Raw genomic sequence first — 27,994 nt, 5'->3', positions numbered from 1 at the left:
GGAACTATAAACAAAGAAGGTAGATATAGCTGTGAACACTCAACAGAACAACGGAACTCTCTGGGGAACGGAACAATGACTCACACTAATGATCTTATATAAAGTACTTCATAGAGGAGTAAAAAGAGAAAATGAAAAGCGCTAGAGATCTGTAATAAACATCTAGTTCTAAAGAAACCTTGCAGCCAACAGGTAAATAAATCTTTTCTATAAAATAAAAAGGGAAACTATCATACACATAGCCTCATTACACAACCTTGGATAGCAGTATTGGAAATACGGCCACACCTTGAAGCCAACCTTTGACATAAACGAAGAACTGATATTGCAAACCTTTAGAAACCATGGAAACCAGGTTGATGCTAAATTCCATTTTCTCTCAAATTACTTTCCTTGGTACGTGACCACATTTAAACAGGTGTATTTGGTGCATTTTGAACCAGATAGACAAATATAGTAAAATCATTTAATTTTTTAAAAAAATGTATTTTTTGTCTCAGGTTTTGTCCTTATCAAATGGGTGAGAGAGGGGCAACCTGCTTCAGGTTCTTAATATAATACTGAAAGTTGAATAAGAAAGTATCACATTGAATTGCCCAATTGGTCCATTGGAATGTCAAATCATCTCCATTTATTAATATTGATGTACAAGGTATCATTTTACTGTGTAAAAGCCTAACAATTAACTTAATAGCTGAGGTTACCAATATTTCTTCCAACAGGCAGGCAGGGCTTGTTGAATTATCTCCAGAGCTCAATAGATAGTGAAAAATGTTTATTGGATAAATTAATAATGACAGGTTTACATCTGGCCTCACACAGAAGCTGGCCATTTTACCCAAGCCTTTCAATTGCCTTTTATTAGGTCTTTTCACATTCAGTCCCTTTCACAGTCATTAGAAACAAAAATTGCTGGAGACACTTGGGTGATCAGGCAGCATCTTTAGAAAGAGAAACAGAGGTTTCATATCAAAGACCCTTTATCAGAGACACTTCTCCTGAATATCCATCAATCTTAAGTATTGACTCTTGTCCTCTTTCCACAGATACTGCCTTACTGCTTGGGTGTTTCCAGTATTTCCTGTCTTTGCTTTGGACCTCCAGCATCTGCAGATTTTTGATGTTCTCTCACAAACTTTCTTTGTTTCCCCTTCTTTCCACCACATCCCCATGTTCCATGTTTGCCGTCCATCAGATCAAATGGCAAATCTGGTCTCAAAATGGTGACTGATTCCGGGATCTTAACCATGATCACTAGAGTCAGTAGGTGTGGCATCACGTGCGATACTGAAGACTGACAACCACAAGGGCTGGACTACGTGAGGCCCTGGTGTTCTGTGTGGGCCCCAAAATCAGGGGTGACTAGAAGTAAAATAAGCCAGGTCAGCTATTTGAGCTCAAGTACTAGGGGTATTACTTTTCAGTCAGTGAAGCACATCAAGTTGATAAGGCTGCAACGGTGATAACAAAAACATTAAGACGATGAAGTCCCCCGCTTCTAGTCCACAACATATTGTCCATCTCCCTGCTCCCCCCCCCCCACATACATATGTAATTTTGGTCACCATCTAAATATCTGTTAACACCTGTATTATTATGGTTGGGCTGCTCATCCTGCTTCCTCATCTCTCTGTTAAAATCTCAAAGGGGACAATATTTGCATTTAAGTAAAGAAATTCTGTAAAATACAGGGCTGTTGACATCCCTACCTGTGCCCAGTTTAATATCAGGGCCAGGCAGAATTGTCAGGACAGTCCCTTGTCTACCTGTTTAGCAGTTTTTAGTTTTAAAACATGTAGATATTTTTCTAGAAGTTATTTTGTTTCAACATCAGAAGTAAATTCAACTTAGTTTTGCAGAGGATTAAGTATATGAATACCATGAAGCACACTTGCAACATATAAAAGTTGACATTTGTCAAAAGTATATTTACACTGTTTGGACTGTTAATCCGTGTTCTAATAACAACACAAGGTAATGAATTAGCTCAAGATTAACTATTTTCTAAATCAATTTTCAAAATAAGTGATGACAATATTTTCAGACAGATTTTTACACGTAAGACTCCTCTGAGAAAAACACCTGTTCAAAGTTTTCGAGCTTTGAATTGGTGCACCATTCTTTTTGCCATTCTTTCTTGTTCTGGATCGCTGCATTTGTCAATCGTTGTGTTGTTATCAAGCAGTTCTCAGCATCAGTTTGGAAAAAAAAATCCCTAGCTGTTTTAGCTGCATTATGTGACAGAGCCTCAGGATGCCTGCTGCTAGCCTCCCACTCTGCCGTGTGGGCTCCACTCATGGATGGAAACAGCTTCTCTTCCTGGAACATCCGGCCCCTTTTCTCCAATACCTTGGCATTGCCTGAACTTGGGCAAGAAACCATTTTAAAAGAATGCCGATCTAATGCACTATGACTAGAATTTCCATCAACCATAAAAGGGGATGATTGTTGGCATGATTTTGATTGAAAACATAGCACTGAATTCTGCCCATAAAAAACAGTCTGAGGAATTCGATAAGGCCCACTCTGTCCTGGAAAAGCCTTGCTGGCAGTGCTCAGCGAAGAAGAACCACTAGTAATGGAGCTGCCTGCAAGTTCCCGAGAATCAGATTGCAATAAATGTTGCAAAGCTGGAACCATCAATCCTTTCTCTTTTGCAGCTGTATTCAGCAGTAGTGAACCAACACCCTCTGGATAAGGAGGAGGATCTGCACACTGGCTTTTGTCTGCATTTTGAATCATGCTTTCCCCTTCTGCGACAGAAACAGGCAACTTTCCGTAAGCTCCTTCAAAATATGAACCACTTTTACCTTCAAGCTTACCTCCATTTTCCATTTTTCTAAGCATGCAAGTTCCACTTCCCTTTCTCCTTCTATCAGTCTTCACAGCGATGCTTGTTAAGATATCTTCTGTCACACTGGAAGACCTCTTGTATTTCTCCAGTGCAGTGGAGGAGGAAGCAGGAACTGGTCTAGGGTAATATCCAGGGGACAGCTGTCCAGGAAAATATTTAAAAACACCGGGGCTAGGTAGCACTGCCAGCTGGCCTTTCTGAGACTGAGTGGCATAACAAGATGGTGAGGTTTCACTTGGAGTGAAGACAAAATATTCTGGATTGTATTTAAAAACACTATCACATGAACTTACAGAGGACCCGGAGAAGGGAGTGCCTGGGGAAGATAGACTGGAACTGCTCATTGTGGAAGGGACCTGAATTTTGAGGGGAGGAGGTGGCTGATGTTGACCACTAAATGATCCCCTTCGACCTGATTTATGGCCACCATTTCTCCACTCACCCAAATCAGTGCTCACCTTCACATTGTGTTTTGTTGGTTTCTGGCCTCCGATCTGTAGTTGTTCAATGCAGTTTTCGGCTGTCTGACACAGGACAGCATCGCAACTAGTTTTGCGGATTAGAGGCTTGCGACTCTGGCCCAGCTGAACAAACTGTGAAGTAGGAGGAATTATACTTGGCTCAGAGCACCTTCTGTGCCTTTTGGGGTCTGTCAGCGCCTGGCAAGTTGAGTAACCAGAACTGCTGGAGTCCAGGAGGGCTTTGTTTGAAAACTGGCAAATCGCACTTTCTTCCAGGGAAGCTGAAGGAATTTGTAAGGACTTCATTGTCAAAGGGACCTTTTGATGAGCTGCTTCATCCTCAACCTGGTCGAGGTCATAGTCACTCCAGGACAGAACTGAATCCCTGCTTCTATTTTCTTGGCTTCTTTTTGTCATTAGAGTGGAGTCAGTTTCATCATTGAGCTCATTTTCCAGACTGTTGTAAGAGGAGTCGTGCATTTGAAATGAAGGGAGATCTGCAAGAAAAAGTCATACAATATTGACTGACCATTTTGTAACACCAATTATTAATACTGTATTGGCAATTTGATCTCTGTTAAAATATATGGCCCTACCCTCTAATTTTTCATCCTACCTTCTTTTAAATGCTTCTTGAAATAGTGTATATGGCCCATTCAAAGTTCTTTCCTCCTTTTTTTTATTGTTAATAATTTTCAAACTGTTACATATTCTGTTCCTAATTCTGTAGTCAGTGATATTTCTATGCTCTGTTTTATGAACTATTTACTTTGGTCAATTTTGTTCTTATTCTTTCTGAATTTGAAATTCTCTGATCACATTTTCCCCCAGCAATAAGGAATTTAAGCAAATAAGAAAAAAAACAGTTGTACTTGCATTATACTTTTCATGTCCGGTAGTGTCACACCGTAATTTACAACTGATGAAAGATTTTGTAGCACTGTTACTGCTTAATATTTTTTCTTCTCATTGTGTTAGAATTCAACAAGTAGCTTAGTTATTTTTATATTCACCAGCTTTAGGAGATGGGTGCTTGGCGGGCAATGTTGGGTATGGTGGGGAATAATGGGTACTTGTCATTGGAGTTTATGAAAAGAAAATCAATGTTTTAAATAGTCTCATGCCATCAAGAAAAAAACTGTAGGGTTTATTCTAACTATTGGTCTGAGTGTGAATTCTGCTCCTTTCATTTTAAATAGTTGGCAGGATGACAATTCACATACCTGAACTATCATCTCTACTCCCAAACCTCCTTGATGATAAGACTTCAAAGAGAGAAGTGAAGACGTCGCCAAAAATCCTGGAACAGTTTTCAATTAAAAACTGCACAAACAAGGCAACCTGGAGAAGGACAGAGGCCAGAGTGTGATTTCATTGTTTTAAAATCTCATTCCACTGTCTAGCATTACATGATATGTATTTACAGCATACACTACAGCAGGATAAGGAATATGTGTATGGAGTCAAAATCATGATTGTTCTGACAGGAGTGAGAAGATATTGCTGCAGATGTGGCCTCTCCCTCCAGACCACAATATGAAGCTTGGTGCAGAGAGATGCCAGATGCTGTTAACCCACACAGTCTCCACCAGCAGAACGCTGTCAAAACAGGAAGAGACTTCTTGGAAAAAATGCTTCAGGCAACATGCTTGAAAGGTCAGGTACTAAAAATCCCAAAGCAATTTCGTGTTAGTTGCTTGAACAATAGGCATGCTTCTCATTGTCTTGAATGGTCAAAATCTGTGACAATGAGAACTAGGGTTGTGCTCACATGAAAGAGATGTTATGTAGCAGATATTCCCCATCCACACCTGCCCCTCCTCCCACCATCCCTCCCCACCCCGGCAATGATCCATCGGTATAACACAGGAAAAAGCCCCTCCTCCCACCATCCCTCCCCACCCCGGCAATGATCCATCTGTATAACACAGGAAAAAGCCCCTCCTCCCACCATCCCTCCCCACCCCGGCAATGATCCACCTGTATAACACAGGAAAAAGCCCCTCCTCCCACCATCCCTCCCCGCCCCGGCAATGATCCACCTGTATAACACAGGAAAAAGCCCCTCCTCCCACCATCCCTCCCCACCCCGGCAATGATCCACCTGTATAACACAGGAAAAAGCCCCTCCTCCCACCATCCCTCCCCGCCCCGGCAATGATCCACCTGTATAACACAGGAAAAAGCCCCTCCTCCCACCATCCCTCCCCACCCCGGCAATGATCCACGTGTATAACACAGGAAAAAGCCCCTCCTCCCACCATCCCTCCCCGCCCCGGCAATGACCCACCTGTATAACACAGGAAAAAGCCCCTCTTCCCACCATCCCTCCCCACCCCGGCAATGATCCACGTGTATAACACAGGAAAAAGCCCCTCCTCCCACCACCCTCCCCGCCCCGGCAATGATCCATGTGTATAACACAGCAAAAAGCCCCTCCTCCCACCATCCCTCCCTGCCCTGGCAATGATCCATGTGTATAACACAGGAAAAAGCCCCTCCTCCCACCATCCCTCCCCACCCCGGCAATGATCCACGCGTATATCACAGGAAAAAGCCCCTCCTCCCACCATCCCTCCCCACCCCGGCAATGATCCACCTGTATAACACAGGAAAAAGCCCCTCCTCCCACCATCCCTCCCCACCCCGGCAATGATCCACGCGTATAACACAGGAAAAAGCCCCTCCTCCCATCATCTCTACCCACCCAAAGTGTGGGTACAGCAGTAAGTTGTTGCACGGGCCTGACACCCTCATGATTTAGTATTGACCCTATTAAGCATCTGAAGGAGAGCAAGAGAAATCTTTAAATAAAGCATAGAAATTCCTACCCACAGATACGTCAGTATTCATGCACACACACAGCCACTTTATTACTTTTGTTCCTACATCATCCCACAAAGGAATATTACATAGATATCAGAGAGGATTGGGAATCTCAAACTATTGTCTCATACCCAACTGTTGGGCTGAGGTTGGTACCATCAAGGAAATCTGCAGTAGTCATTTCAAGGCAGATAACAGAATGCTTGGTGATTGGAGTGGTCCCATTCTTGTGTGTTTATTAAATAAGGAACCAAATCACATCTACAATCAACACATTGGCCATTTCTTTAATATTTAGATTGTAGCACAAATTCAAATTGACCTGCTGAAATCAGCTTTCTTTTTCCGTTCTCCTAGGTTCAATAGTAATAGCGAAGCAGTTCTTTCTACTCTGTGTGACTCATGCTACAAACAAGGAAGATGTCATCCACTTAAGCTGGGTTTCGTTAAGATTGTGACAGCTAAGAACAAATTAACGTGAAGGTTGAGAACGTAGCAGTGTTATTCGCATTGAAAGCATTGTTACTTGAAACACCTTGCACCCCACCTCATGATTATTTTACTGTTGCAGTAACAGCCTGTTACCTTTTTTGTGGACTTGCACTCTGTCTCAGGGCTGCAGAGAGCGGAAGGCCACAGGATGCTGGGTGCTATGCACACCGCCAAGTTGAAGGCATTCATTTGGTTTTCCTCAGCCTGCTGCTCAATTTTGTGAAGCACGCCAAACACATAATGCAGAAGGAGGGTATTCAGTCTTGGAAGTTGGTCTAGCAATCTGAGGAAAATAAGGAACAAAAACAGAAAACTGAAACACACGTTGGTTGATACTGTTCCATGATAGAGTGTTAGAGATTATTCAGGGTGGGAATGGGGAAGTTGCAAGTTATTTCAAACAAGAACGTGACCCCATAAAACTGCATAATGTCCAATGATATTTTAAGAGCATAAATCTAGTCACTGGGTGAGGGATATGTGATTGTGTATCATTGTAACAATGTAGGGAAAGACAATAAATAAAGGTTCCAGTTAATTAGCCCTCATTGCAAGCCCCATGAAGAGATTGCTAAAGATATATTACTGACAGTAATACACAATTCAGCACATGAGTTTTTGTTATTTAATATTCTGTCTGTATATCCAATGTAATAAAAGTAGTTCATGTTGGACGTCTGGTGTTTTGTACTCAGAACGAAGTGTCAGGAAAGGAGAAATAGATTTCCAGAAGATATGTTTGTATTCAATAAAGACCTTTTGCATCTACCAGCTTCGGTTCTCCAGTGGCTGAATCACAATCACATCAGGAGGTGTCAGCTTCAATGGTGTGCTTGGAGATAGAAGACATTACAGATGCAGGTAGTAAGTACAATTGATCGGGCCACAATCCAACTCCAATTACAACTCAGTCTGTTCGAAAATGTCACTACTGAGGAACTCTGCAGCTGCTCAGCAACAAGTGTCTGACAGAAGGTATGTAATGCTACACATAGGGAAATCCTCACCGCAGAGAAAGAAAGATCACTCTCCCCAGCTTTTTGTCAAGGTTAAATGTGGTTCTGCCACTACTGGAGCTGACATATAGCCTCCAATTTTATAGAAAATTCTAATGTAAAAACCAAACTATTTAGTTGCAGTGTCAGTTTCACTGTTGTAAAGTTCTTTTATGTATAAATGTTATATAATTCTTAACTTTAAAACAGCTGCAACAAAATAAATGACAATTTATTCACTTTCAGAGACTCTGCAGTTCCTGCTCCATGCGTTACTTGTTTACTTTTTTTTACTATTTGCCTGATTTATCCTCTTTTGCACATTGGATTTCTGCTGGTCTTTGTTGTGCATTTTTGTTTTGTGAAATCTATTGTGTTTCTTTGTTTGGTGAGTGCCTGCAGGAAAATGAAACTCAGGATTGTATATGGTATACCTTCTTTGATAATAAATTTGATCTTTGAAAGAAAGTTAGTGGAATCTCCTTTTAGTTTCAAACCAAAGGTCACATGGAGCAGACAAAGTTTAACTCCTCTTTTACAATTTCCCACTGATATATTGCTACTGTAACTAACTTTAACTGAAATCTCCAGTTTGGGCCCTTGTGCATCCCTACTCATCATTTCTTTGCCACCATCATCTAGACCTTCTGCCGCACAGTTGCAAGTTCTGGAACACATTCCTAAACTTTCCCTTCCCTCAAACTCTCCCTTTTTGGAGTTATTCCTGTAGGACACTCTTAAATCTTTCCATATGACTAAATGTCAAATGTTGTTTAATATTTCTTTAAAGCACCTTCGTGTGTTTTACTATGTTAGGGTAAAGTAGATATTATTTTAGAAGTTAGTTATCTTTTGGATAAACTTTTGACAAATAGTTCACAGATTTCAGCCATCCTGACTTTCTCCCATCACACTCTGTTGCTTTCCCATTACCAACTATTCTCTCACTGAGGCATTGGCTTCAACAATGTATAATCATTTCTCCAAATGCTACTCAACTCTAAGCTTCCACCCTTAGACATCTGTCTAAATCAGATGGTCCAAAACCTTTTTGGCACTACCCAATACAGAAAGATTTACTCCTCTCTGTACTTCTCTATATTAAATTATAACAACAGTGCCTTGGAAAAGTATTCAGCCCCCACAATTGTTTGCAAATCTTACTGTCTCATTTTCAAATTTAAAATATATTGAAGTAGGATTTGAGCTAGTCTACAAAACATTGTGCATCACGTCAAGTCAAAGGAAAAATTCCAAAACTTGTCAACAATTTGCTAAAAAATCTTAAAAAAAAACCAAAATTGTGAGGGTGAAAAAATATTCATCCCCTTTGTAATTACTACGCTAACTTTCCTCAGGTGCAATATACTGTATACTACCTAACCAACTCACCCAATTTGTTGATGTAGAAGATTGGAGGATCACCTGAATAAATACCCCGTCTCTGTAAGGTCCAACAGTATGGTAGATTTTCAACAGACCAAACCAAGATAAAAAAAAACAAAAGTATCACATACAAAATGCTGGAGGAACTCAGCAGGCCAGGCAACATCAAGGCAAGTCAGGGAAATAATAATAAAAAAACACAAATCCAGGGAAGGGTACAGGACCATCTCAAAGGCACTGAACGTACCTTGGAGATCAGTGCAGTCCATTGTGAAAAGTAGAAAAAATATGAAATTGTAGCCACCCTGCCTAGGTCAGGCCACCCTCTAAACTTAGTCATCAGAGAAGAATGGTACTTGTAAGAGGCTACTCTGATGCCAACAGTCACTTTCAGTGAGCTGAAGAAGTCAGTGGCTGCAACTGGAGATGAAGTTCATGGCCAACAATCTTTAGCTTTGCACAAAAAAAGTATTTATGGAAGATTAGTAAGGAAGAAGCCCTGGCTAAAAAAAGCATATTCTTGCCTGTAAGACTTTGCAAAGTCTCAGTGTCACTTAGAAGATACTGTAAAGAGATGGAAGAAGGTCTTGTGGTCAGATGACACTAAAATAGGACTTCTTGTTTTCAACACTAACTGGTACACATGGTGTAAATCAAATACTGTGTATCAGCCAGTTAACACTGTCCCTACTTTAAAGTATGATGGAGGCAGCATTAGGCTCTGGGGATGCTTTTCAGTAGCAGGGACTGGAAATCTGGTCAGGATCATTGGGAAGACGAAAGCTGCTAAATACAGAGAGATCCTGAATAAAAACCTGCTAGCCTCTGCAAGTAATTTTAAACTGGGGAGGAAGCTTGTGTTTCAGCAGGACAATGACCAGAGCAACCACTGAATGGCTTCAAATTAAAAATTGATGTCCGAGCGGCCCAGTCAGAGTCCTGATCTTAACCTGATCAAACCCTCCGGCAAGACCTCAAAATGCCGTCCATTGCCACTCCTTAGCTAACTTGGCACAACTTGAGCAATTTTACAAGGAGGAATGGACAAATCTTGCTCCATCATGTTGTGCAAAGTTAATAGAGACTTAGCCAAAAAGACCACTGACAGTAATAGCTGCGAGAAGTGGTTCAACTAAAGACTGAGCAAAGGGGAATGAGTATTTTGGAATGGCTAACATTTCAGTTTGTGAATTTTTAGTTTTTCATGCTTTACAATTTTCCATGTTTTTTTGGGACCCACTGTGAAAAAAGGAGCATCTGATCAGCAAATTAAAATTCTCAGTTAAATTGATCAAACCCCCTGGTTATAATACTTACTTATGTGAACAATAGGTTGGGAGCTGAGTAATTTTACAAGGTACTGTAACTTTATAATTACAGTACATTCCCAGACTTCACCACATCCCAGATTCACTCTACACTACACCCCCATGACAGCCTGGCCCCAGCTTGAATCCAAATGATAAGTTTCTATCTCAGCTTGTACTGTACAGTTGGGAGCCTGATTTAAATGTAACTGTGCTGTGTCTAGAACTCCATAGCTGGATGGAGATGCAAGAAGTTAGATCCAGCAGGAAGAATAGAGATGCTACCTACACCAAGCCACAGTCTTTCCCAGTTACTACAGTGGTCTTTCTTTAATCTTAATTACCCATTATTTTCTCTAAAAACAGACCTCATTTTAAAATAGCCAATAAATCAATTCTAATATTTCTCTTTGATTGCATAGGTATTTATATTAAAACTTATTAATTAAAATAAAATAAGAAAAGAAGAAAGAAGAAAAGAATTTCAGGATGCATATTGTCTACATTTCTCTGACATTAAATTTACCGATTGAAGAAGCTTTATAACATTAGTTAATTTCTTGAGCAATTCTCTGCATTAATTGTTAATCTCTGCATCAATGGGAGAAGAAAAGATTATTTTTATACTAATCCACCCTGTGTCTCAGTCCAGATCATTGACTGCTTATTCCCTGCCATAGATGCTGCATTTCACCAACCTCCCCCAGTCACCCTTTAAATGCTTTACTAACCTCTGAATTTCCTTTATCTTTTCTTCACGGCTGTTCCTTTCCATTGCTGCCATCCAGTTGTCATACAAGTCTGAGGAAAATATGCTACCAGGAATATTTCGAAGGAAGTCCTGAGTTTGTAATGGAGAAAAAAATATATTCCAGAGGAAGTACTCAAAAGTTTGTGACTGAAGCACTTGTTTTTGGTTTTATTTTGGATCTGTTCAAAGTACCAATCAATCATTGAAGGAGTGATTTCTGTGGACTGCACTGAATTTCACTGATTCTCAGTGCCCAGCCAGAGGATCACATACTCTGCCACCCTCACTTACTCTTGCACTGCCACTAGCACTAGAATTAACCATATTCACAGTTGCTATCTGACACGGTTTGCTCTCTCCTGGAGGATGGGCAAAGTTAGACATTGACTCCCCACATCACACTCACATTGATATTTTCCCAGATTATTCAGGATGCATTTCCTGCCTGAACCACTTGTTGTGATCAAACTAAATTTGTCCCAATTTTTTCAAGTCAATTGAAATTCTTACCACTGTTGATTTACTAAAACTTTCATGAAGTCCAGTAATCAGAAAAAATTATCAATGATATTTGCTTTATTTTATTTGTTGATTTATTTTAAGTAACTTTGTTTCCATATAATGAAGCATGCTGTGACTCATTTTTTACAGGCATATCTTCACAAGCAGTAGGGAAGTGTTTATAATGGACGTGTGCCAAGAAATGTGAACAAGATATAATGAACAATTTTGCCCTTCCTAACTTGAATTATCTTTTTTAATATTGATTCCACTTAACTGCTTAACATCATTCAGAGATTTATTCTGCTTTGTCAGAATTATTTGAACAGACTGATAAGTGTTCTTTATACAGCTGATAAAATGGAAAATCTAAAAGTGATTCATTCCTATAATATTTTATTAAATTCTAGCTTTCCACATTTGCCTTCCTTTCCCTGTGACCTAGTCACCTTCTTCTTCAAGGCAGTGGAGGAGAATGGAGGAACCTTATGAAGTTGATTAATTGGGACTTTTCATACAAGATGATTTAGTAAGTATATGTTCAAATGGTGAGATAGGAGTCACCCTCTACTCACTCTCAAAATATCAATCTATCATCGCAGATTCGGCACACCATTCAGTCCCAACCTCATGCAGCAAAAGGTGAAATGCTGATTTTTGAAGCACTGCAACAACCTAGCTCTGGAGTGTCTTGGGTTAGAATGAGGTAACATTGGACTAGTGAAGTTATTATAAATATTTCAAGTAGCTGTCCTGCCAGCTTAGCCTCAACCTGTGTGTCCACTACTAATGGGAAATTAATTATGACACTGTGAAACTATTCTAAAATCTATCAGCTGTCAACTTTAGAACAGAGATGAGGAGGAAGTGCTTTAGCCAGAAGGTTGTGAATTTTTGGAATTCATTGACACAGGTGGCAATGGAGTCCAAATAATAGGGTATATTTAAAGCAGAGATTGATAGGTTCTTGATTAATCAGGGCATCAAAAGTTACAGTGAGAAGGCAGGAGAATAGGAATGAGAGGGGTTATAAATCAGCCATGAGCGAATGGCAGAAGAGACTCGATGGATGGAGTGGGCTAATTCCGCTCGTCTGTCTTATAGAACATAATGAGGGTGAATACCCTGATGCTGCTAACAACCCTCACACAAAAATAAGTCTTGACCATTTTTGAAGTCACAAACTCATCCACATTGATCAAGTTGCCCAATTAACCTTTTAAAAATAGCACACTTCTGATTGCAAAATGAAGGGAATTATGGCTTAATATCTGGAGTGCCAACTTGCCCAGGTTTGTGTCAGTGAATCAGAAATGGACATGACTCTCCTTAATGGACACGTCACCTCACACTTTCAATTCCGTGATGATGAAAGCTGTTCACTTGCAGCAGGAAATTTTCACTGCACCACTTCAATTCAACATTTCCAAAGAGATGCAGTAAAAGAAGTGGAAAGTGATCAAAATACATAACTACATCTGCATAAAAGGCTCCTTGTGGACACTTCTGCACGAGTTTAAATAAGTGGGTCCACAAAAGCCATTTTTAAAGACTTATTTGCATAGCAGTGAATAAGTCAGAATGTTTTTAATATTGACTATGCTGTAGAATGTTTGTCCCTCTTGTGAAGTGTAGAATAGGGTACACAAACCAATGCCAGGAGGTCCATTTAGGACTGAACTGAGGAGAAATTTCTTGACTGAGGGCTTGTGACTATTCAAGATTCAGTAATGTTGGTTATTATGGTTCAGTTCCCCAGTATAACCAAGGCTGAAATTGATAAAACTTTGGATGCTAACGTCAAAAGGAAAAGAAAGGTGAGTAGGCAACTTCACCCCTTAATTCTGCTTTGCCATTCAAAAAGGTCATACTGATCTTCCAGCTCAAACGTCATCACTCTTATATCTAAGGTAATCAAAGAATATAGGAACCAGGTGTTGGAGGTGTTAACCAGGGGTTAAAGAGGAGAGGTTGGAGGATCAACCAGGATCTTATGGAAACCAGTTCAAATGAATATGGGGACAGATTCTGCTGTTTCTTATGTCCATGCGTTCCTAACTGACATCAAGTATTTGTCCCCCGATGGGGAATTTTCCTTCCAACAGAGAATCAACTGGCTTTGCCTTACCTTGTCGGTTTTTACTCTTTTGCAAATGGGAGGTTAGTATTCAAAACGATCAGTGCAAATCCCATGTTTTTACCGATCACTGTTGTTCACAGCCACTTTACCTCAAGCTACTCAATGTCGATTTATCATTAAGATTCACCTTCACTCTAAAAATGGAAATAAAGGATTTTGTGTGCGCACATACTTTGAACACTGCAGCAGTCACAAACACAGATTCACTGGCCAAGTGCACTTCAGCTCCAGCATTCAGCTTCTCCTTCAATTCTTTGCAGGATTTAGCATTTGCAGAACGTCTGAAAATGCCCCTGGTGTATGGTCCTTCATGAAATAAAAAGAAGAGCATATCCTGAAATGTCAAGAAGAAAGTAAAGGAATCACGAGGGGTATCTGAATCTCCCTATAACCCACTAATACAATTCAACTAATACCTATATCTGGCATTGATAATGTACAGACATTTAATTTTACACAGGGAAGACATCTGATGGCTGACATTTGGATTTCATTTATAACAACCAAGTCTACCTCCCTATCAGTTTTCATTCTCTCAGCTAAAATGTTGTCCATTACCTCAATTAGGTTGAACAACAGATTGTGATTACAGACTGGAAAGCCAAGCCCATTAGCTTAATTTCAATCCTAAATGTTTTCTCACTGTGAATAAGATTGCTTAAGTTATCATGTTGGACTGAAACTGAATTTAATCATTATAAAGATCATTTCCATATCTTTAATTATGCTGTTCTCGACTCTTATGCCACCAAATGCCTTATTCACCTTGAAAAATCAATTATATTTAATTTATATACATAATCATTGAATTATACATCAGATTAGTGTTTAGAAATTAGTGAAAGGTCAATGAATAAAGTTTCTCTTTAATTACTGTGTACTTGCATTTTTTATTCAATCAAAATGAATCATTCAGGATTCAATAATATTACCCTTTGTAATTATAAGAACAAAATTCACAATTCTAAATACAGGAGCCTTTGATAGTCACTTATTTACTTTACATGACTTTTATGTGGGTTTCCTCCAGGTGCTCTGTTTTCCTCCCACAGTTCAGAGATGTACTGGTTTGCAGGTTAATTGGTCATGGTAGATCGTCCTGTGAGGTTAGGGTTAAATTGAGGGTTGCTGGGTAGTGCTGATAAAAGGGCCGAATGGCTGATTCCTCGCTGTATCTCAATAAATAATGACGATCATCTAAGCTTGTTTTTAAACTATAATGTACAAACTTTGTACTTCTAATCAGTATTCGGAGTAGTGAACTCAACACAGATGGATCTATATTTGGAGCCTTTCTTGTGTTCCAGAAATTGTTATCTCTTGAACAACAACTTAAAATGGTCATCGGTCATTATCCAATTTCTGCCTTTTGGAGTTTCCATGCACATTAACAGCTACTATTTCCTTCTTCTTGGGTTCCAAGGAAATAGTTCCACACGAGATGTTGGATTCACATCCAGGGAAACAACATGGAAGTTCAAGTTCCATCTCCATTAGTTCCTCCCTGACCCATGACAGAACTATTACGAGGAAATTACATGATAAAGAACGTAGGCTGTCAATGAAACACAAGATGGAATTTCTTTTCATTCATTACAAATAAAACAGTAACACCCAATTTGCACATTAATCAAATGTCATAATGATATTGCTCCTGTATTATTAAGAGTTTACCTCTTTAATGAGCAAAAAAATTCTCTCAAGAATTATCTTCCTTCTACCTTGGAACCCGGCAGAATGACACATAATAAAACGGAGAGATGATAAATTGTCTTTCCTCCCTGTTATATAGACATTTGTCACTTACCATAATAGGCTTTGGGAAATTGTCACTTTCACAAATGGTTGAAAGAGGAAGGCCGAATAGTCCTCTTGGAGTTATGGCAGTATGCGATGTAGACGTGTTTTCTAAATGAATGCCAGAACCACGCCTGAAAGCCCAGTTCATAATTGATCTTTTCCTTTTGCATTGCTTTTGACTTGGATCTATGGAAAGAATAAAAAATAGCAAAAGGTAAAACAATCTTATTGAAAACATCATCTGCAAATCATATTCTCACACTCGCCTGTAAAAGTTGCTAATGTTACTTAAAAAATTGCACGATTGTTAACATCTTGATGGCTAGGTGCTACTGTATGATTTGATAGATGTGCTGTAAGAAATAATTTGTTTCAGGGCGGCACATTCAGATGCAGCATCTTTTCCAGGGCTGACCAAAGGTGTTTTTGACTTTCTTAAATATCTTTATTTTACAATCATAAAACAAGGCTGGACATTAAGAACTTCGAATACTGCAGGTCTACCCTCGTTGCTTGTTGGCAGAAGAGCAGGAGGAGCTAGGCTTGTACCAGAGTCAGTGTGGGAAGGCACAGGAGTCAGTGTACGAGTGAATGAAGGCATCAGAGTCAGTGTGTGAGTGTGTGAAGGCACCAGAGTCAGTGTGTGAGTGTGTGAAGGCACCAGAGTCAGTGTGTGAGGGGATCAGAGTCAGTGAGTGAGGGCATCAGAGACAGTGTGTGAAGGCACCAGAGTCAGCGTGTCAGTGAGTGAGCGCATCAGTATCAGTGTGCGAGTGAGTGAAAGCATCAGAGTCAGTGCGTGAAATCATCAGAGTTCAGGGTGTGAGTGTGTGAAGGCATCAGAGTCAGTGTGTGAGGGCATCAGAGTCAGTGTGTGAGTGGGTGAAGGTACCAGAGTCAGATGTGTGAAAGCACCAGAGTCAGTGTGTGTGGTCACCAGAGCTCAGTGTGTGAGTGTGTGAAGGCATCAGAGTCAGAGTGTGAGGGCATCAGAGTCAGTGTGTGAGTGTGTGAAGGCATCAGATTCAGTGTGTGAGTGTGTGAAGACATCAGAGTCAGTGTGTGAGTGTGTGAAGGCATCAGAGTCAGTGTGTGAGGGCATCAGAGTCAGTGAGTGAAGGCACCAGAATCAGTGTGTGAAGGCATCAGAGTCAGTGTGTGAGAGTGTGAAGGCATCAGAGTCAGAGTGTGAGAGTGTGACGACATCAGAGTCAGTGTGTGAGGGCATCAGTGTCAGTGTGTGAGTGAGTGAAGGCATCAGAGTCAGTGAGTGAAGGCACCGGAATCAGTGTGTGAGTGTGTGAAGACCTCAGTGTCAGAGTGTGAGGGCATCAGAGTCAGTGTGTGAGGGCATCAGAGTCAGTGTGTGAAGGCATCAGAGTCAGTGTGCGAGTGTGTGAAGGCATCAGAGTTAGTGTGTGAGTGTGTGAAGGCATCAGAGTCAGTGTGTGAGGGCATCAGAGTCAGTGTGTGAGTGTGTGAAGGCATCAGAGTTAGTGTGTGAGTGTGTGACGACATCAGAGTCAGGGTGTGAGGGCATCAGAGTCAGTGTGTGAGTGTGTGAAGGCATCAGAGTCAGTGTGTGAGTGTGTGAAGGCATCAGGGTCAGTGTGTCAAGGCACCAGAGTCAGTGTGTGAGTGTGTGACGACCTCAGAGTCAGTGTGTGAGGGCATCAGAGTCAGTGTGTGAGGGCATCAGAGACATCTTGTGAAATCATCAGAGTTCAGTGTGTGAGTGTGTGAAGGCACCAGAGTCAGTGTGTGGGTGTGTGAAGACATCAGAATCAGTGTGTGAGTGTGTGAAGGCATCAGAGTCAGTGTGTGAGGGCATCAGTATCAGTGTGTGAGTGTGTGAAAGCATCAGAGTCAGTGTGTGAAGGTACCAGAGTCAGTGTGTGAGTGTGTGAAGGCATCAGAGTCAGTGTGTGAGTGTGTGAAGGCATCAGAGTCAGTGTGTGAGGGCATCAGAGTCAGTGTGTAGGCATTAGAGTCAGTGTGTGAGTGTGTGAAGGCATCAGATTCAGTGTGTGAGTGTGTGAAGACATCAGAGTCAGTCTGTGAGTGTGTGAAGGCATCAGAGTCAGAGTGTGAAGGCACCAGAGTCAGAGTGTGAGGGAACCAGAGTCAGTGTGTACAGGCATCAGAGTCAGTGTGTGAGTGTGTGAAGGCATCAGAGTCAGTGTGTGAGGGCATCAGAGTCAGTGTGTGAGTGTGTGACGGCATCAGTCAGAGTGTGAGGGCATCAGAGTCAGTGTGTGAGTGTGTGAAGACATCAGAGTTAGTGTGTGAGTGTGTGAAGGCATCAGAGTCAGTGTGGGAGAGCATCAGTGTCAGTGTGTGAGTGTGTGAAGGCCTGAGTGTCAGTGTGTGAGTGTGTGAGGGCATCAGAGTCAGTGTGTGAAGGCACCAGAGTCAGTGTGTGAGTGTGTGAAGGCATCAGAGTCAGTGTGTGAGTGTGTGAGGGCATCAGAGTCAGTGTGTGAAGGCACCAGAGTCAGTGTGTGAGTGTGTGAAGGCATCAGAGTCAGTGTGTGAGTGTGTGAGGGCATCAGAGTCAGCTTGTGAAATCATCAGAGTTCAGGGTGTGAGTGTGTGAAGGCATCAGAGTCAGTGTGAAGGCACCAGAGTCAGTGTGTGAGTGGGTGAAGGTACCAGAGTCAGATGTGTGAAAGCACCAGAGTCAGTGTGTGTGGTCACCAGAGTCAGTGTGTGAGGGCATCAGAGTTCAGTGTGAGTGTGTGAAGGCATTAGAGTCAGTGTGTGAGTGTGTGAAGGCATCAGAGTCAGTGTGTGAGGGCATCAGAGTCAGTGTGTGAGTGTGTGAAGGCATCAGAGTCAGTGTGTGAGGGCATCAGAGTCAGTGTGTGATTGTGTGAAGGCATCTGATTCAGTGTGTGAGTGTGTGAAGGCATCAGAGTCAGTGTGTGAGGGCATCAGAGTCAGTGTGTGATTGTGTGAAGGCATGAGAGTCAGTGTGTGAGGGCATCAGAGTTAGTGTGTGAGTGTGTGAAGGCATCAGAGTCAGTGAGTGAAGGCACCAGAATCAGTGTGTGAGTGTGTGAAGGCATCAGAGTCAGTGTGTGAGGGCACCAGAGTCAGTGTGTGAGTGGGTGAAGGCATCAGAGTCAGAGTGTGAAGGCATCAGAGCCATCTTGTGAAATCATCAGAGTCAGTGTGTGAGTGGGTGAAGGCATCAGAATCAGTGTGTGAGAGTGTGACGACATCAGAGTCAGTGTGTGAGTGTGTGAGGGCGCCAGAGTCAGAGTGTGAGGGCATCAGAGTCAGTGTGTGAGTGGGTGAAGGCATCTGAATCAGTGTGTCAGAGTGTGACGACATCAGAGTCAGTGTGTGAGGGCATCAGAGTCAGTGTGTGAAGACCTCAGAGTCAGTGTGTGAGTGTGTGAGGGGATCAGAGTCAGTGTTTGAAGGCACCAGAGTCAGTGTGTGAGTGTGTGAAGGTACCAGAGTCAGTGTGTGAGTGTGTGAAGGCATCAGAGTCAGTGTGTGAGTGTGTGAAAGCATCAGAGTCAGTGTGTGAGGGCATTAGGGTCAGTGTGTGAAGGTACCAGAATCAGTGTGTGAGTGTGTGAAGGCATCAGAGTCAGTGTGTGAGTGTGTGAAGGCATCAGAGTCAGTGTGTGAGGGCATCAGAGTCAGTGTGTGAGTGTGTGAAGGCATCAGAGTCAGAGTGCGAAGGCACCAGAGTCAGTGTGTGAGTGTGTGAAGACATCAGAGTCAGTGTGTGAGTGTGTGAAGGCATCAGAGTCAGTGTGTGAGGGCATCAGAGTCAGTGTGTAGGCATTAGAGTCAGTGTGTGAAGGCATCAAATTCAGTGTGTGAGTGTGTGAAGACATCAGAGTCAGTCTGTGAGCGTGTGAAGACATCAGAGTCAGTCTGTGAGTGTGTGAAGGCATCAGAGTCAGAGTGTGAAGGCACCAGAGTCAGAGTGTGAGGGAACCAGAGTCAGTGTGTACAGGCATCAGAGTCAGTGTGTGAGTGTGTGAGGGCATCAGAGTCAGTGTGTGAGTATGTGACGGCATCAGTCAGAGTGTGAGGGCATCAGAGTCAGTGTGTGAGTGTGTGAAGACATCAGAGTTAGTGTGTGAGTGTGTGAAGGCATCGGAGTCAGAGTGTGAGTTTGTGAGGGCATCAGAGTCAGTGTGTGAGTGTGTGAAGGAATCAGCGTCAGTGTGTGAGTATGTGAAGGCATCAGAGTCAGTGTGTGAGTTTGTGAGGGCATCAGAGTCAGTGTGTGAGTGTGTGAAGGCATCAGCGTCAGTGTGTGAGTATGTGAGGGCACCAGAGTCAGTGTGTGAGGGGATCAGAGTCAGTGTGTGAAGACATCAGAGTCAGTGTGTGAGGGCATCAGTGTCAGTGTGTGAGTATGTGAAGGCATCAAAGTCAGTGTGCGAGTGAGTGAAGGCATCAGTCAGAGTGTGAGGGCATCAGAGTCAGTGTGTGAGTGTGTGAAGGCATCAGAGTCAGAGTGTGAGTTTGTGAGGCCATCAGCGTCAGTGTGTGAGTGTGTGAAGGCATCAGAGTCAGTGTGTGAGGGCATCAGAGTTAGTGTGTGAGTGTGTGAAGGCATCAGAGTCAGAGTGTGAGTGTGTGAAGGCATCAGAGTCAGCGTGTGAGGGCACCAGAGTCAGTGTGTGAGTGGGTGAAGGCATCAGAATCAGTGTGTGAGAGTGTGACGACATCAGAGTCAGTGTGTGAGTGTGTGAGGGAGCCAGAGTCAGTGTGTGAGTGGGTGAAGGCATCTGAATCAGTGTGTGAGAGTGTGACGACATCAGAGTCAGTGTGTGAGTGTGTGAGGGCGCCAGAGTCAGTGTGTGAGTGGGTGAAGGCATCTGAATCAGTGTGTCAGAGTGTGACGACATCAGAGTCACTGTGTGAGGGGATCAGAGTCAGTGTTTGAAGGCACCAGAGTCAGTGTGTGAAGGTACCAGAGTCAGTGTGTGAGTGTGTGAAGGCATCAGAGTCAGTGTGTGAAGGCATCAGAGTCAGTGTGTGAAGGTACCAGAGTCAGTGTGTGAGTGTGTGAAGGCATCAGAGTCAGTGTGTGAGTGTGTGAAGGCATCAGAGTCAGTGTGTGAGGGCATCAGAGTCAGTGTGTGAGTGTGTGAAGGCATCAGAGTCAGAGTGCGAAGGCACCAGAGTCAGTGTGTGAGTGTGTGAAGACATCAGAGTCAGTGTGTGAGTGTGTGAAGGCATCAGAGTCAGTGTGTGAGGGCATCAGAGTCAGTGTGTAGGCATTAGAGTCAGGGTGCGAGTGTGTGAAGGCATCAGATTCAGTGTGTGAGTGTGTGAAGACATCAGAGTCAGTCTGTGAGTGTGTGAAGACATCAGAGTCAGTCTGTGAGTGTGTGAAGGCATCAGAGTCAGAGTGTGAAGGCACCAGAGTCAGAGTGTGAGGGCATCAGAGTCAGAGTGTACAGGCATCAGAGTCAGTGTGTGAGTGTGTGAAGGCATCAGAGTCAGTGTGTGAGTGTGTGAAGGCATCAGAGTCAGTGTGTGAGTATGTGACGGCATCAGTCAGAGTGTGAGGGCATCAGAGTCAGTGTGTGAGTGTGTGAAGGCATCAAAGTCAGTGTGTGAGTGTGTGAAGGCATCAGAGTCAGTGTGTGAGTGTGTGAGGGCATCAGAGTCAGTGTGTGAGTATGTGACGGCATCAGTCAGAGTGTGAGGGCATCAGAGTCAGTGTGTGAGTGTGTGAAGGCATCAGAGTCAGTGTGTGAGTGTGTGAGTGTGTGAAGGCATCAGAGTCAGAGTGTGAGTTTGTGAGGGCATCAGAGTCAGTGTGTGAGTATGTGAAGGCATCAGCGTCAGTGTGTTAGTGTGTGAAGGCATCAGAGTCAGTGTGTTAGTGTGTGAGGGCACCAGAGTCAGTGTGTGAGGGGATCAGAGTCAGTGTGTGAAGACATCAGAGTCAGTATGTGAGGGCATCAGTGTCAGTGTGTGAGTATCTGAAGGCAACAAAGTCAGTGTCTGAGTGAGTGAAGGCATCAGAGTCAGTGTGTGAAGACCTCAGAGTCAGTGTGCGAGTGAGTGAAGGCATCAGTCAGAGTGTGAGGGCATCAGAGTGTGTGTGAGTGTGTGAAGGCATCAGAGTCAGAGTGTGAGTTTGTGAGGGCATCAGCGTCAGTGTGTGAGTATGTGAAGGCATCAGAGTCAGTGTGTGAGTTTGTGAGGGCATCAGCGTCAGTGTGTGAGTATGTGAAAGCATCAGAGTCACTGTGTGAGGGCATCAGAGTCAGTGTGTGAAGGCATCAGAGTCAGTGTGTGAAGGCATCAGAGTCAGTGTGTGAGGGCATCAGCGTCAGTGTGTGAGTGTGTGAAGGCATCAGAGTCAGAGTGTGAGATTGTGAAGGCATCAGAGTCAGTGTGTGAGGGCATCAGAGTCAGTGTGTGAAGGCATCAGAGTCAGTGTGTGAAGGCATCAGAGTCAGTGTGTGAGGGCGCCAGAGTCAGAGTGTGAGGGCATCAGAGTCAGTGTGTGAGGGCATCAGAGTCAGTGTGTGAGGGCATCAGAGTCAGTGTGTGAAGGCATCAGAGTCGGTGTGTACAGGCATCAGAGTCAGTGTGTGAGTGTGTGAAAGCATCAGAGTCAGTGTGAAAGGGTGTGAAGGCATCAGAATAAGTGTGTGAGAGTGTGACGACATCAGAGTCAGTGTGTGAGTGTGTGAGGGCGCCAGAGTCAGTGTGTGAGTGGGTGAAGGCATCTGAATCAGTGTGTGAGAGTGTGACGACATCAGAGTCAGTGTGTGAGTGTGTGAGGGCGCCAGAGTCAGTGTGTGAGTGGGTGAAGGCATCTGAATCAGTGTGTCAGAGTGTGACGACATCAGAGTCACTGTGTGAGGGGATCAGAGTCAGTGTTTGAAGGTACCAGAGTCAGTGTGTGAGTGTGTGAAGGCATCAGAGTCAGTGTGTGAGGGGATCAGAGTCAGTGTTTGAAGGTACCAGAGTCAGTGTGTGAGTGTGTGAAGGCATCAGAGTCACTGTGTGAGGGGATCAGAGTCAGTGTTTGAAGGTACCAGAGTCAGTGTGTGAGTGTGTGAAGGCATCAGAGTCAGTGTGTGAGTATGTGAAGGCATCAGAGTCAGTGTGTGAGGGCATCAGAGTCAGTGTGTGAGGGCATCAGAGTCAGTGTGTGAGGGCATCAGTGTCAGTGTGTGAGTATGTGAGGGCACCAGAGTCAGTGTGTGAGGGCACCAGAGTCAGTGTGTGAGTGTGTGAGGGCACCAGAGTCAGTGTGTGAGTGTGTGAAGGCATCAGAGTCAGTGTGTGAGTGTGTGAAGGCATCAGAGTCAGAGTGTGAGGGCACCAGAGTCAGTGTGTGAGGGGACCAGAGTCAGTGTGTGAGGGCACCAGAGTCAGTGTGTGAGTGTGTGAAGGCATCAGAGTCAGTGTGTGAGTGTGTGAAGGCATCAGAGTCAGAGTGTGAGGGCACCAGAGTCAGTGTGTGAGTGGGTGAAGGCATCAGAGTCAGTGTGTGAGTGTGTGAAGGCATCAGAATCAGTGTGTGAGAGTGTGACGACATCAGAGTCAGTGTGTGAGGGCATCAGTGTCAGTGTGTGAGTATGTGAAGGCATCAAAGTCATTGTGTGAGTGTGTGAAGGCATCAGAGTCAGTGTGTGAGTCAGTGAAGGCATCAGAGTCAGTGTGTGAGTGAGTGAAGGCCCCAGAGTCAGTGTGTGAGTGAGTGAAGGCATCAGAGTCAGTGTGTGAAGGCATCAAAGTCAGTGTGTGAGTGTGTGAAGGCATCAAAGTCAGTGTGTGAGTGTGTGAAGGCATCAAAGTCAGTGTGTGAGAGTGAGAAGGCATCAGAGTCAGTGTGTGAGGGCATCAGAGTCAGTGAGTGAAGGCACCAGAATCAGTGTGTGAGTGTGTGAAGGCATCAGAGTCAGAGTGTGAGTGTGTGAAGGCATCAGAGTCAGCGTGTGAGGGCACCAGAGTCAGTGTGTGAGTGGGTGAAGGCATCAGAATCAGTGTGTGAGAGTGTGACGACATCAGAGTCAGTGTGTGAGTGTGTGAGGGCGCCAGAGTCAGTGTGTGAGTGGGTGAAGGCATCTGAATCAGGGTGTCAGAGTGTGACGACATCAGAGTCACTGTGTGAGGGGATCAGAGTCAGTGTTTGAAGGCACCAGAGTCAGTGTGTGAAGGTACCAGAGTCAGTGAGTTAAGGCATCAGAGTCAGCGTGTCAGTGGGTGAAGGCACCAGAGTCAGCGTGTGAAGGTACCAGAGTCAGTGTGTGAGTGTGTGAAGGCATCAGAGTCAGTGTGTGAAGGTACCAGAGTCAGTGTGTGAGTGTGTGAAGGCATCAGAGTCAGTGTGTGAGTGTGTGAAAGCATCAGAGTCAGTGTGTGAGTGTGTGAAGGTACCAGAGTCAGTGTGTGAGTGTGTGAAGGCATCAGAGTCAGTGTGTGAGGGCATCAGAGTCAGTGTGTGAGTGTGCGAAGGCACCAGAGTCAGTGTGTGAGTGTGTGAAGACATCAGAGTCAGTGTGTGAGTGTGTGAAGGCATCAGAGTCAGTGTGTGAGGGCATCAGAGTCAGTGTGTAGGCATTAGAGTCAGGGTGCGAGTGTGTGAAGGCATCAGATTCAGTGTGTGAGTGTGTGAAGACATCAGAGTCAGTGTGTGAGTGTGTGAAGACATCAGAGTCAGTCTGTGAGTGTGTGAAGGCATCAGAGTCAGTCTGTGAGTGTGTGAAGGCATCAGAGTCAGAGTGTGAAGGCACCAGAGTCAGAGTGTGAGGGCATCAGAGTCAGTGTGTACAGGCATCAGAGTCAGTGTGTGAGTGTGTACAGGCATCAGAGTCAGTGTGTGATTGTGTGAAGGCATCAGAGTCAGTGTGTGAGTGTGTGAAGGCATCAGAGTCAGTGTGTGAGTATGTGACGGCATCAGTCAGAGTGTGAGGGCATCAGAGTCAGTGTGTGAGTGTGTGAAGGCATCAAAGTCAGTGTGTGAGTGTGTGAAGGCATCAGAGTCAGTGTGTGAGTGTGTGAGGGCATCAGAGTCAGTGTGTGAGTATGTGATGGCATCAGTCAGAGTGTGAGGGCATCAGAGTCAGTGTGTGAGTGTGTGAAGACATCAGAGTTAGTGTGTGAGTGTGTGAAGGCATCAGAGTCAGTGTGTGAGTGTGTGAGTGTGTGAAGGCATCAGAGTCAGAGTGTGAGTTTGTGAGGGCATCAGAGTCAGTGTGTGAGTGTGTGAAGGCATCAGCGTCAGTGTGTTAGTGTGTGAAGGCATCAGAGTCAGTGTGTTAGTGTGTGAGGGCACCAGAGTCAGTGTGTGAGGGGATCAGAGTCAGTGTGTGAAGACATCAGAGTCAGTGTGTGAAGGCATCAGAGTCAGTGTGCGAGTGAGTGAAGGCATCAGTCAGAGTGTGAGGGCATCAGAGTCAGTGTGTGAGTGTGTGAAGGCATCAAAGTAACTGTGTGAGTATGTGAAGGCATCAGAGTCAGTGTGTGAAGGTACCAGAGTCAGTGTGTGAGTATGTGAAGGCATCAGAGTCAGTGTGCGAGTGAGTGAAGGCATCAGAGTCAGTGTGTGAGGGCATCAGAGTCAGTGTGTGAGTGTGTGAAGGCATCAGAGTCAGAGTGTGAAGACCTCAGAGTCAGTGTGCGAGTGAGTGAAGGCATCAGTCAGAGTGTGAGGGCATCAGAGTCAGTGTGTGAGTGTGTGAAGGCATCAGAGTCAGAGTGTGAGTTGGTGAGGGCATCAGCGTCAGTGTGTGAGTGTGTGAGGGCACCAGAGTCAGTGTGTGAGTGTGTGAAGGCATCAGAGTCAGAGTGTGAGGGCACCAGAGTCAGTGTGTGAGTGGGTGAAGGCACCAGAGTCAGTGTGTGAGTGTGTGAAGGCATCAGAGTCAGAGTGTGAGGGCACCAGAGTCAGTGTGTGAGTGTGTGAGGGCACCAGAGTCAGTGTGTGAGTGTGTGAAGGCATCAGAGTCAGAGTGTGAGGGCACCAGAGTCAGTGTGTGAGGGCACCAGAGTCAGTGTGTGAGTGTGTGAAGGCATCAGAATCAGTGTGTGAGGGCATCAGAGTCAGTGTGTGAAGACCTCAGTGTCAGCGTGTGAGGGCATCAGAGTCAGTGTGTGAGTGTGTGAAGGCATCAGAATCAGTGTGTGAGAGTGTGACGACATCAGAGTCAGTGTGTGAGGGCATCAGTGTCAGTGTGTGAGTATGTGAAGGCATCAGAGTCAGTGTGTGAGTGTGTGAAGGCATCAGAGTCAGTGTGTGAAGGCATCAAAGTCAGTGTGTGAGTGTGTGAAGGCCCCAGAGTCAGTGTGTGAGTGAGTGAAGGCATCAGAGTCAGTGTGTGAGTGTGTGAAGGCATCAAAGTAACTGTGTGAGTATGTGAAGGCATCAGAGTCAGTGTGTGAGTGAGTGAAGGCATCAAAGTCAGTGTGTGAGTGTGTGAAGGCATCAAAGTAACTGTGTGAGTATGTGAAGGCATCAGAGTCAGTGTGTGAGTGTGTGAAGGCATCAGAGTCAGTGTGTGAGGGCATCAGAGTCAGTTTGTGAGGGCATCAGTGTCAGTGTGTGAGTTTGTGAGGGCATCAGCGTCAGTGTGTGAGTGTGTGAAGGCATCAGAGTCAGTGTGTGAGGGCATCAGAGTTAGTGTGTGAGTGTGTGAAGGCATCAGAGTCAGTGAGTGAAGGCACCAGAATCAGTGTGTGAGTGTGTGAAGGCATCAGAGTCAGAGTGTGAGTGTGTGAAGGCATCAGAGTCAGTGTGTGAGGGCACCAGAGTCAGTGTGTGAGTGTGTGAAGGCATCAGAGTCAGAGTGTGAGTGTGTGAAGGCATCAGAGTCAGCGTGTGAGGGCACCAGAGTCAGTGTGTGAGTGGGTGAAGGCATCAGAATCAGTGTGTGAGAGTGTGACGACATCAGAGTCAGTGTGTGAGTGTGTGAAGGCATCAGAGTCAGAGTGTGAGTGTGTGAAGGCATCAGAGTCAGCGTGTGAGGGCACCAGAGTCAGTGTGTGAGTGGGTGAAGGCATCAGAGTCAGAGTGTGAGTGTGTGAAGGCATCAGAGTCAGAGTGTGAGTGTGTGAAGGCATCAGAGTCAGCGTGTGAGGGCACCAGAGTCAGTGTGTGAGTGGGTGAAGGCATCAGAATCAGTGTGTGAGAGTGTGACGACATCAGAGTCAGTGTGTGAGTGTGTGAGGGCGCCAGAGTCAGTGTGTGAGTGGGTGAAGGCATCTGAATCAGGGTGTCAGAGTGTGACGACATCAGAGTCACTGTGTGAGGGGATCAGAGTCAGTGTTTGAAGGCACCAGAGTCAGTGTGTGAGTGTTGGAAGGCATCAGAGTCAGTGTGTGAGGGCATCAGAGTCAGTGTGTGAGTGTGTGAAAGCATCAGTGTCAGTATGTGAGGGCATCAGAGTCAGTGTGTAAAGGCATCAAAGTCAGTGTGTGAGTGTGTGAAGGCATCAGAGTCAGTGTGTGAGTGTGTGAAGGCATCAGAGTCAGTGTGTGAGAGCATCAGAGTCAGTGTGTGAGTGTGTGAAGGCATCAGAGTCAGTGTGTGAGGGCATCAGAGTCAGTGTGTGAGGGCATCAGAGTCACTGTGTAGGCATTAGAGTCAGTGTGCGAGTGTGTGAAGGCATCAGATTCAGTGTGTGAGTGTGTGAAGACATCAGAGTCAGTCTGTGAGTGTGTGAAGACATCAGAGTCAGGCTGTGAGTGTGTGAAGGCATCAGAGTCAGAGTGTGAAGGCACCAGAGTCAGAGTGTGAGGGAACCAGAGTCAGTGTGTACAGGCATCAGAGTCAGTGTGTGAGTGTGTGAAGGCATCAGAGTCAGTGTGTGAGGGCATCAGAGTCAGTGTGTGAGTGTGTGACGGCATCAGTCAGAGTGTGAGGGCATCAGAGTCAGTGTGTGAGTGTGTGAAGACATTAGAGTTAGTGTGTGAGTGTGTGAAGGCATCAGAGTCAGTGTGTGAGTGTGTGAAGGCATCAGAGTCAGAGTGTGAGTTTGTGAGGGCATCAGCGTCAGTGTGTGAGTATGTGAAGGCATCAGAGTCAGTGTGTGATTGTGTGAAGGCATCAGAGTCAGTGTGTGAGTATGTGAAGGCATCAAAGTCAGTGTGCGAGTGAGTGAAGGCATCAGAGTCAGTGTGTGAGTGTGTGAAGGCATCAGCGTCAGTATGTGAGTGTGTGAAGGCATCAGAGTCAGTGTGTACAGGCATCAGCGTCAGTGTGTGAGTGTGTGAAGGCATCAGAGTCAGTTTGTGAGGGCATCAGTATCAGTGTGTGAGTGTGTGAGGGCACCAGAGTCAGTGTGTGAGGGGATCAGAGTCAGTGAGTGAGTGGGTGAAGGCATCAGTCAGAGTGTGAGGGCATCAGAGTCAGTGTGTGAGTGTGTGAAGGCATCAGAGTCAGTGTGTGAAGGCATCAGAGTCAGTGTGTACAGGCATCAGCGTCAGTGTGTGAGTGTGTGAAGGCATCAGAGTCAGTGTGTGAGTGTGTGAAGGCATC

At 44.5% G+C, this 27,994-nt stretch overlaps 1 protein-coding gene across 7 annotated transcripts in view; it reads right to left on the bottom strand.

Annotated features, from left to right (window-relative positions):
- Window positions 1-6: 6 nt before the first annotated feature.
- LOC132391285 (rho GTPase-activating protein 20-like) overlaps window positions 7-27,994 on the bottom strand; it is a 406,086-nt gene continuing 378,098 nt past the window's right edge. For all 7 annotated transcript variants that reach the window (XM_059964247.1, XM_059964246.1, XM_059964248.1 and 4 more), the window contains 6 exons: window positions 15,521-15,699; window positions 13,886-14,047; window positions 11,053-11,162; window positions 6,727-6,916; window positions 4,539-4,656; window positions 7-3,812 (listed from right to left, as the gene is read on the bottom strand). In XM_059964247.1, the coding sequence (XP_059820230.1) occupies window positions 2,053-3,812; window positions 4,539-4,656; window positions 6,727-6,916; window positions 11,053-11,162; window positions 13,886-14,047; window positions 15,521-15,699 (2,519 nt within the window). In that variant the 3' untranslated portion in view covers window positions 7-2,052. The remainder of the gene's footprint in view (window positions 3,813-4,538; window positions 4,657-6,726; window positions 6,917-11,052; window positions 11,163-13,885; window positions 14,048-15,520; window positions 15,700-27,994) is intronic.

Source organism: Hypanus sabinus, chromosome 3 (assembly GCF_030144855.1).
Source record: "Hypanus sabinus isolate sHypSab1 chromosome 3, sHypSab1.hap1, whole genome shotgun sequence".
In the NCBI taxonomy this organism is placed as follows: Eukaryota; Metazoa; Chordata; class Chondrichthyes; order Myliobatiformes; family Dasyatidae; genus Hypanus; species Hypanus sabinus.
This window is presented reverse-complemented; position numbering and strand designations above follow the sequence as displayed.